Source organism: Plodia interpunctella, chromosome 27, assembly GCF_027563975.2.
Source record: "Plodia interpunctella isolate USDA-ARS_2022_Savannah chromosome 27, ilPloInte3.2, whole genome shotgun sequence".
Classification (NCBI taxonomy): Eukaryota; Metazoa; Arthropoda; class Insecta; order Lepidoptera; family Pyralidae; genus Plodia; species Plodia interpunctella.
In genome coordinates, this window is record NC_071320.1 from 2,685,553 (window position 1) to 2,696,591 (window position 11,039).

The 11,039-nt window shown below is 35.3% G+C and overlaps 1 protein-coding gene across 2 annotated transcripts; it reads left to right on the forward strand.

The window, feature by feature from the left end:
* Positions 1–387: 387 nt before the first annotated feature.
* On the forward strand, positions 388–7,867 carry LOC128681399 (uncharacterized protein). 2 transcript variants are annotated; one of them, XM_053765258.1, is made up of 5 exons: positions 388–730; positions 2,120–2,238; positions 2,758–2,868; positions 3,142–3,255; positions 5,239–7,867. In XM_053765258.1, exons 1-5 carry the CDS (start codon positions 555–557, stop codon positions 5,379–5,381), a joined length of 663 nt encoding a protein of 220 aa, XP_053621233.1. In that variant the 5' UTR covers positions 388–554; the 3' UTR covers positions 5,382–7,867. The 2 variants fall into 2 exon arrangements, with proteins under 2 accessions (XP_053621233.1, XP_053621234.1); XM_053765259.1 differs by lacking the exon at positions 5,239–7,867 and adding an exon at positions 3,954–4,084.
* Positions 7,868–11,039: the final 3,172 nt, after the last annotated feature.

Below are 11,039 nucleotides of genomic sequence, written 5' to 3' on the forward strand. Positions count from 1 at the left end.
TTTTATATTATTCAGTTATTTAATGTAATAAATTGCTAAAAGTATAAAAACTCTGGAAATCTCAAATTTGGCAATGATGATGATTCATCGTGCCTGATAATGATCAATAAAAGTGTAAATTCTAAAACCTCAATAAAAAAATATCTTTGTTGTACATACATGTAATGTTTTTATATCTGTGTACATACCTATTCTATACTTTTTAGGTGTTATTACAAATGCATATCTATTCCGAAAATTACCCATCAGTAGCTGTGCTGGATGACTGGATGTCAGCCAAAATGGTTTGCTGGGCTTGTTTGACATCTATGACATTGACATGTTATTTGTTATTGTATTCACTGACAATGACAACTAACTTTGCATTTATTCATTCATGTCATTTAGATTTGTTTGTGCAAGGAGTAAAGTTGTGCAAGTTGTTATTTTTCTACTTTTCCTGACGTATTTCGCATTTTCGCAGAAATTAGGAACCAACAACTCGCTGTAAAATTGCTTGAAACTTAGAGCTAACTAAAAATAAATTAGTCGCTCGGTTTTAAGGGAAATACACGATGTGTTACGTTATTATAACAGGGCGTAGCTTGACATGGTTGCTCCTGAGTTTGGTTTCGTTTATGTTAATTTTAACCGGCATTATGACTCCAAAGTGGTTATTGGGGCAGCCTATGGTGACCAACGAGAATAATATCACAAGCTTTTACGTACCTAGCGTTGGCATATACAGTCGGTACGTATTTTTGATGTGACAATATTTCATTCAAGTTCTGCGATCTGCGGAAGTCCTATAATGATCCCATTATATTCAAATTAGATTGCCTTTAGTGAAAAAGACAAATCGGTCTTGTAATAAATCTAAAGTAGTGACATTGATCAGTGTAACAACAAATATGAATATTTTCTGATTGGTTTCACTTTTGCATACTTATTTTCGCTTATAAATTTAAAATTTATTTGTATAGCCCACTACAATATTTTGAGTAGGTACCCAATACTAGCTGGTTTATGCATTCTGCCCAAAAAGTATATCATATGTTTTTCATACACTTTTATAACTTTTACCCCAAAAGTAGACCATTAGGTATGTGTGTGTGTGTGTGTGTGTGTGAATTTTTTAAGACAAAATCCACCTATGTTTGACCTCAGTCCAAGTCCAGTGGTTAGACAAAAGTGAAAGATAATAACAATTATATGTATATACCTAATGAGAATTTTACAAAAAATTAATCCCCTGTTTTTATTATTTTTAATGTTTTATTATAATAATTTAAAAATGGGAGAAAAAATTTCATCTGATCCATACATTTTCCTCAACTTAGGTAGGTAGATATTATTTGATTTTGCATGGAACAGCTGATTTTTTTTTGCCTCATACTCTTCTTACCCATAAAATCAACCTGTATAATGAACACAATGCAAGATAGACTTTGACATCAATTATAAATTATTATTATTTTGTCACCATACATTTTCACAAACTATGAAAGTATATAATATAACACATCTCACACCATGTTGCACTGAATGACGACATCCGTCACGCTCTTACCAGTGCCGGCGTGCCAGTAGTCCTAGAGCCTACTGGCATTTCAAGAGATGACGGTAAGAGGCCTGATGCCATGACACTCATTCCTTGGAAAAATGAGCGGTTGTTGGTGTGGGATGTGACGTGCGTGGATATAGTAGCTCCATCCCACGTAGCAGCAACTGTAAGGCTGGTGCGGCTGCGTTGGCGGCAGAGTCCGGCAAAAGGCGTAACTATGCATCTCTGGGAGAGCCATACATATTTACGCCTTTTGCTGTAGAGACCCTGGGACCTTGAGGTGCGGATGCAGAAACCCTTTACAAAGAAATTTCCGCACGCCTGGTCGATGTCTCTGGAGACCCAAGGGCTGGTGACTATTTCGGCCAACATTTGAGTTTGGCCATACAAAGAGGAAATGTCGCCAGCCTTCTGGAAACTTTACCACACGACGACGGCGATTTAGTGTCAATTTTTTATTTAAATTAATTTAGTATTTATTATTTTAGTTTGAATTTTAACTTATAGTACATATATTATGTGTTAATAGAACATAATACTTAGACATTATGGAATTACCCAATTTCTTTTTATCAGATGCATCCGTACAGTGACTGACCCGAACCACTGTGGCTCCTTCTCGTTCTACGGCCTGCTTACTGACAACTCTATCTACCCTAGGCCTTGGAAAGCAGCCATGTTCTTTTTATCGTTATGTAAGTGCATTGTAGTGTTTTTTTTAAAAGGACGTCGGGCTTTGAGGCCTCACGAGTGTCTGTCTCATTGGATCTGTCATCAAATATGAAAAAATTTGATCTACTTGCTTCCGGTGAAGGAAAACTTCGTGAGGAAACCTGACACTCAGTTGACTATTCAGTTTACTGAATAGAATTAATTTTAAAGCCAAGAGCTTCATGGCCAAGAGTGTGGTGGACAAATTAAGTTTTAAAATTCGAAATAGTTGAGCCAAGAGCATTTCTAAACCAGAGCCTAACAGCCGGACCTGAATAGAGGGAATAGAATGCGTCCGCATTGTTTTAAGTTTTTTTTTTATTTCTTCTTGCAACTACACATAAATATGAATGGATAGCAGCATCTGTCGCAGATCTCAGCTGCATTGGTGACGAAAAATTAAGACCGCCAACCCTTGCGCGTCGTCGCACATGAGAGAGATAGAGGATAACTGCATCTCAGGACTGTGAATAAGTGAACGAAAAGATTTATTTATATTCCAGGTGCAGCAATTCAGTTTGCAACAGTATTGGCCGGAGTACTCGCTTGTTGTGTGCAGTCTGTCTTCAAGAAAAGTGTTATATCTTTAGCTGGGGCCACACAGGCACTTGGAGGTAAAGACAATATATGTATAAATATTATAAAAAAATATATTACAAGTTTTTAAGTTTTTGAAATTTAACTTGCAAGTTAAATTTCACCTATTCCCACTTGTCCTACATAGTTTCAGTTTCCATGACAGTGCATTATTATTATAAGCATTTACAAATAGTGCACCCAAGATCGGCTCTCGACGGGGGAACCCTTCAACTCAGCGGTTTACTGCACGGAAATGATTTTTTGTCACGCGTTGACAAAAGCTAGTTAATAATAATGACTGTTTCCAGGCTTATTTGGAGTTCTGGGTCTGCTCCTGTACCCGTGGGGCTGGGGCTCCGACAGAGTGAAGAGATTCTGCGGCAAGTACTCGGAGCCCTACATACCCGGAGACTGCGAGCTAGGTAATAATAATAATAAATAATTTTAAGTAATAAGATCTATATCTGTTAATGTATACACATTTAATAAAAAATGTAAGTGGGCTATGTTTGTTCGCGCAAAACGTAAAAAGTACCGGTTTGAATTCGATGTGTTTTCACTGTTGTATAGCGGATGTCTAACTTACAATCTGGTATAGGTTTCATCGCGATACGTTGCTTGGAACCGTTTTTGATCAAACATATCTAAGAACCACCGCTTAGAAATTATCTATCAAATAAAAAAACCGCGTCTTAAATCGGTTCACCCGTTGATGAGCTACGTACACTGAATAGACAGGCACACTTAGCGGTTAAACTTATAACACACCTCTTTTTGCGTTGGGGGTTAAAAAAACATAGCTTCATGAAAAAAAAAAACTGAGTGCATGTCACTAGGTCGTCATAGTATGTCAACGTCATTATTATTTGTAATGACACATTTTACCCTTCAACATAGCTTGCAAATTGACTTCGTGTGGGAACCATGCCAATTTTCGACATAACAGCTACCTCTGACTTCCAATTTGCAACTACCTATACAGGGTTACTGGTATCTAACGCATAACCTTCCAAAGGCGCATAAGGTACATAGAGACTAACATCTTTTGTTCTAAGACATTAGTCTAAACGTAATAAATACATAAAAAACCTTTTTTAGTTTTAATGTTGTTTCTATAAAGGAAGGATTGCCTAGGAAGAAATGGATGGATTGTGTCAGGGAGGATGTGAGGGTGCTGGGGGTGGATCCAAATATGGCAAAAGATAGAGAATTGTGGAGGGAACAGACATTTTGCGCCGACCCCAGATGATGGGACAAGGTAAGGCAAATGATGAATGTTGTTTCTTTAAAACGTTAACTCTATGTTAAGATGTATGGAATCGCAAATTAGATTGTTTTTATATGAAAAAAAGGCTACTAATCACAAAAAAGTCGTAGAATAAAATTTGCTTGTTTTGATGTAGGTACCCAAGTAGTCTTTAGGAGGTTTTCCGTTTGATACCAGTAACCCTGTATATTCCAAAATGGCGCTAAATTTACCTAATGCCAGCACCATACTGTCGTCGAGCAGCATGCCAAAGTTTTGGCGGATTCGGTATACATTGCTGGTTATTAATTGCGGTAAATAAAAACACTCGTACTAACTACGCAATGTTCACGCGTCGGCGTGTGTCCGAGTTCGGCGACAGTGTGGAGCTGGTATAATGGTTGACTGTTATGCCGGGTACACACGGGTTCCTTTCTCTCGCATAAATTTTCAGTCCTAATTTAATATAGCATAACGAGTTAGGTATTTTTTTTACATAATATTTTGACATACTTGTTTTTTGGCATACATTTTCAATAAGCATAATAGTTTAGGCTAATGTATTTTACCATAATTTTGATTTGCATAAAGCTATAGTGTAGCAGTAGGTTAGGGTGCGGCGGGGCCGCCAATATGCTTTAGAATATTATGCTTAAAAATTGTTATGCTTATGGTAGGTATGCATAAAAAAAATGTGCCTAAAACATTATGCCAAATTAATATTGTGCGTAACTATTATTATGATAAGTAAAAGTATGCCATGTTAAATTATGACATAAAATTGCATGCATAAAAATAGGGAACCGATACACACTGTCGCCGAACTCAGATGCCGACGCGAATAAATGGACATTGCGTAGTCTGTGTGAAAGTTTTTATTTACCACAATGAAAAACCTGTGATGTAACGTATGCCAAATCAGCCAAACTGTTTGAATTAGTTTAACAAGTTCAGAAAATTGTAAAACATATGTTGTTGTATGAAACCGGCACACTGGTGAACAGTTTAGTTCATCACAAGATGGCGGTAGGCAGCCGTAATAGTAGTGAGACAGTAGGTAGTAATGTCAGATTTAGGCGAATTGAATAGAATCTGACACCAATGTTAGCAATAACACGTCCGAATTGTTTTTATTTAATTATATCTATTTATATTTCAGGTTGGGCGCTCTACGTGTCTATAACGGGTGTGGCGCTGGTGTTCCTCGCTAGCGCGTTGTCCAAAACTGCTGACCGCGCGGCCAACTCGGACAAGGTTCAGTTCCAGATGGACGAGGGCAAGCAGCTCATATGTTTGGCTTGAAGTGTGCGGTGAGCTATCGATAGCCACTATCGATAATCGCGTATCGATACATTATCGACAGTTCATATTTATAGATAGATTTATTTGTAGACTATCGATAGGCACTATTGATACACTGTCGATATTGCGTATCCATAGGCTATCGATAGACGATTGATATTGCGAATCGACCGATTATCGATGTTTCGTGTCGACAGATTATCAATATTTCGCATCGATAGTCAAGATATCAGTCGATAGTATTGATAGTTACTATCGATGTTTAGTATTGATGGATACATTATCGACTTTTCGTATCGATCGATAGTATATCGATACGCAAATGTCGGGATTTTAAATACATATTTAAGAGTAACTAAAGAGTATCAAAGTCTACAGAAAAATTAACCCAGTGTTGATCAAGATTAAAATTGGACTAAATCCTACTTATTGGTAAAAATCCTAAAATATAAGTATTATTGTTATAGAAATCTTTTCCAAAGTGTTTTTATACTCATCGGGCTATTGCCATATTTTAGAAAAAAAAAATTAGGATAAAAAAACTTTATTCTTTAGCATAATGTACATTTAGAAAACTGTCACACTAGTAGGCGCAAAACCTACTGTTCTCAGAACGACAGAGTCAGCTTTTAGCGAAAATGACATGTTGTTACATACATACAGTCTACATCTTTATCCCCTACGGGGTAGACAGAGCATAGAGTTGCAAAACACGAAGGTCACGTTTAGCTGGATAGTGGGCTTATTTAAATTGAATGGTGATTCTCATTATCGATTAATATAATATTATTGTTACAATATGGGAGTGCTATCAGCTGCCAATGTTTTTTATCCTTTAGTCGCCACGTACGACATTCACGGGAGAATATAGAATAGTCCTATTAGGACGGAACCACACGCCAAAACTGGTCGATTATAATTTAATTTCCAATCTGACTATAGAAGCAGAACTTGTGTCATCTGTATCTAGTCCTGCATAATACTCCATATTGCTATTTACGTTTTGTATTATTATTTACGTTTTGAGAATGGGACGTTTTGCGCTCGACAACGTTGTAAAGTATTTTTTAATAATATTTACATTTATTGGTCGTCAGACTTATAGTAGGGCTTTTTATATTTTAAAAAATTATAATACGATAAAAAACACCCTCCAATAAAAAAATATTTGTTGTTTTCTTTCAATGTGGAAAGTCGTAAAGGTAAAGACGAAATTAAAATATCTTTTTATGAATGTGATAGTTTTAGGATGCAACCTGTTTTTGTATTTTATTATATTAATAAATTAATGGATAAGAGTGGCACAGGACGCGAAGGGAGGCCTAGCAGTGGCCGGACGCGGGTGTACATGGAAAAAATGAATTAATAGGGCCAATAAAATGTAAATATATTACAAAAGTCATGTCGTTAACACTGCCATAATTTGTGAAACAATCGTACAGACTGAATATACTTCCAGTAATATTAGGAGAGTGATTTTTTATACACATATTTTATTTGGGCAGCTCAAATATATATATGGCCTTGCGTGTGCTCTGGCAAAACAAAAATTAAAAATCACGAAAATGTTGTAATGATATTGGTGACCAAAATTTGAATTTCGAATGATTTAACTTTTTAATTCAATGACTCCATCGACTAAATGATGATTTTGCCGAAGTTTTATTTTTTCAATTTTATTTGACAAAAGCGTCACCTACATGGCCATATAAGTTTGTTCCTTTGTATATCGTTTTTTTTATTGACAGATATTTTAGCATGTGCTAAATAGAGATTATGATATATTTCAAGAATACTCATATTTATATAATGATAAAACTATATTAGTTAAGAAATAAATCATATTTTTGTATGTAAGTGCTGAGTGTGTCTTATTATATTAAGTATAAAAAAATATTATATACTAGACTGTTTTTTATACAACTAAGGTATGCGGCCCACCAGATGGAAAGTGGTCACTGTAGCCTATGAACTATAATAAATAAATAAACTCCTGTAACCAAGGGTTCGACAATGACACAATTAAGTCATACAGATTTAAATTTGTGCTCAATTTTCTCTATAATCTTATATATATCATGTCTGATAAAAACCATTTAGACAAAAAGGCTTCGAATGCGTGTCTTTAGTCACAATATAAAAGGCTTCTAGCTCTTATACTATGACGAATGTCTGGCAGTCGCAGGCTCCTCGACTAAGTGTTCCAATTTTGAAGTATATTTTAAAGTCAATACATTTTCTTGCTAAAGTATTAACTGATATCGTAAAAGATCTAGTCTTTTTATTGTATTCTCTTACTCCACTGCTTCTATTTAGATTTTTCAAATTATATAATTTCTTTCTGTAATCAAGATATCTCATTGAATTACTATTAGGTAAGCATTGTGAAATGTACTACTATTTTATGTTAGTTTATACTTAGTTATATATTTATACTGTGTCTGTATTTTTATAGAAATATACAAATGTGCATTTAAATTTTTTAATTTACTTTAATTTCCTTCTTTGTCCCTTCTTGATCGCAAACTGTCCTTTGCGCATAAGTCAGTTTTGTATTTTGTGAAAATCATATTCACAACGGAGCGCGACGGAGGTGCAAAGTGCTGCGTCGTCGGAACGGAGCACGACTGAGCAATGGGAACACGCCTTAATGACAGCTCCACACTGTCGCCAAACTCACACACATGCCGACGCGAACATTGCGTATGTATGAGTGCTTTTATTTACTGCAATAAAAGAACAGCAATGTATACCGAATCCGCCAAAGTTCGGCGAAATCTTTGGCGACAGTGTGGAGCCGGCATTAATCGTTATGGCGGCTCCACATTGTCGAACAGTTTACCAAACTTTGGCGGATTCGGTATACATCGCTGGTTTTTCATTGCGGTAAATAAAAGCACTCATACTAACTACGCAATGTTCACTCATTTGAGTCGGCGACAGTACGGCTAGTATTAGTATTAGTAGCTGGCATTAAGGCACTGAAGCAGCCACACAAGTCACGTTACTGGCGACATCTGCATTTATTATGTGCTATTTCTATGTACAATGACCTCTACTTACGTCAAATCCCCTTCCCTTTAACAAGATAATTATAGTGCAGGTAAACCGTGGGGAAATCACATACTGCGACGTTAAAAAGTTCTTTTCTAATGCCAGCTCGACACTGCGTCGTCGCCGAACACGGTGGAAATGCTTTTATTTAGTACAATAAAAAACCAGCAATATATACCGATTTTATGGATTTGTTATACATGTACCATACTGCGGGTTCAATTCCTGCTCGATTTCAGAATTTTTTCATCTCATTATTATTTTCAAAAATGTATTAGCGATTCCGTCAATTTTAGTTATAATGTGTAAGTTGAATTATTATATTACGTGAGTTATTACAATTACTATTAACACAGGCCATTTATGACTATTAATAACCATGAAAGATATTTACTAAAAAGTCAAATTTAATTTATAAGTAGGTAAGTATCACGGTAAAGGTCGATTACATAAAAATATTTGTAGAAAAAAACGGAAGGACGGTTTGCAAAGAAAGTTTTCATTCAAATAAAACGAAACAGCAATTGAAAACAAAAAAAAAAAATATTCGAAAATCGGTCTGAACAAAATAGACGAGTTTTGATTGATGGCCGCGTCGGAGATCGAATCCCGTACCCCGAGGTGTATGCCTCACGATAATCACTACTTAGCTTTCTTTGATTGATTTAGTATCCTCACGATTCTTTAATTTGTTGTGGGTACAACAGACGTGTTTGTTACTCATGTTATAGGTCCAGGATTTTCCTCTAAAATGATTTGAAAAAATACTAAATACGAAGGGCGTCAACGGTAAAAATCACGTTTATTTTTTGGAAGCCCACTTAAATATATTTTTTATTAGGTATTTATTGTTATAGAGGCAATGCAAATGCGTCATCAGTGAAAATTCATGACAGACATGCGGACAGTCTTAGTAATAGTGTTCCATTTTAACCTTTGGGTACAAAACCTTAAATTAAATAATGTTCATGCCTATTAATACTTAGTACCGGTAGTAGTTAGTAGGAGCGACAGGAATAGTTGCTAAAACCATCCATAATTATCTACGAATAAGATATTCGTAGATAGACATCATTATCAATTCAATACTTATTTTAATTAATACGTAAGTAGGTATTTCAGAAAGGGACACACCTACCATCTTGTCTAATGTTTACTAAAAATTACCTACGTTAATTAATAAAACTGATCGGTTAAAGTGACATTGAATTTATTAAGTTTGGTTTTTTTTACCTAGTCAAGTAGACAATTTCAGAGATTCCAAAAAAATTATCTTCGTCTATTCTATCGAAAGTGTGTGTTGTTGCCTTTATTACATCTGTTTGTGTTAAAAGAATTTTAAAATTGCTAACAAATATTCTTCCTTTGATTGATCGAAGGTATCCTACATATTAATAGACCTGATTTTATTGTATTTTATTTTTAATCGATCAGAATTTTTTTTTTTACTCTAATTTGGAAAATCGTTTACCGAAAAAGTACGGCTATTGGGGGTATATTTGGCTAGGTATATATATATATATATATTCTACTATATATATATTAATTCTACTATATATATATATTCTACTCGTGTGTATATGTTTGTTACTTTTTCACGCGAAAATTACTAAGTTAGTAGACAGATTGTTATGAAATTTGATGCACGGGTAGAGTATAACACATAGGATACTTTTTATCCCGTTATTCCCTTGGGATCGAAGCCCCATGTTTACTCTAATGTTTTAGAGAAAAAGTGAGCCTAATTTATATCTATCTCACATTTTCTATCACTGTATTCGGCACTCTTAGTTGTCAGATCATTAGCACACAATTTCTTTGACATGGTTTAGGATATGGTCGCGTGCACAGAACCACATATTGATGTAGTACTGAGGTCCCGTGGATGTCGTACGAGGCGATTATTACACATAGCGCCTTGGTAGTTGATAGGCAACAATAGTATTCACAGCCGAACCTTTGAGCCCTGAGTTTCGTTGCGTCACAACAAAAGCTATTGTTAAGAAGAAAGTTGCGACGCCGAGATTCAGTTACATTGTTGCAAAAAAAAAAAAACAACTTATAAACAAAATAGAATCCGTCAATAACATATCACAATGTCTGACAATCATGATCACACCTCACGAGCGAAGCCGCCGGCACACACTTCTCAGTTTAAACAGACCATTTGTCTTCCCCCCCTCGCCCCCTTCACCCCTGGCAAGTACAAGTCACGAACATATAAAGGTATATATGTACTTAGAACACAGCATGGCCTTTGATTTGTATTCTTTTATTCCAATGTGTATAGTGTTGGGATAAAGTCGATAGATTTAATCGATTGTAAAATTTGTGCATTGACAAAAAATCAATCGATATTATTTTTTGTATTAGGTATAGGTATTCTAATTTTTGTATGTTAAGTTATCCTGCATGGGTTTCTATGCCGCGGTACTTATCAACAATCTATTTAAGAATAAAGTTCTTGTCCATGGAGTATTTTCCATTCATTACACGATTACTTTATGAAGTCTTAAGTATGATTAAGTAAGATTTAAGTTATAAAACGGAAAGGTAAGCTAAGTAGTAGAGTTCGTATAGAAAGGCAAAATGTGTGGCAGGAAA

Excerpts from the sequence above, each read along its gene's own strand:
- LOC128681399 (XM_053765258.1), top strand. The coding sequence starts at position 555 with ATGTGTTACGTTATTATAACAGGGCGTAGCTTGACATGGTTGCTCCTG. Across the intron at positions 2,239-2,757 it reads CATGTTCTTTTTATCGTTAT|GTGCAGCAATTCAGTTTGCA; the intron begins GTAAGTGCATTG and ends TTTATATTCCAG. Across the intron at positions 3,256-5,238 it reads ACCCGGAGACTGCGAGCTAG|GTTGGGCGCTCTACGTGTCT; the intron begins GTAATAATAATA and ends TTTATATTTCAG.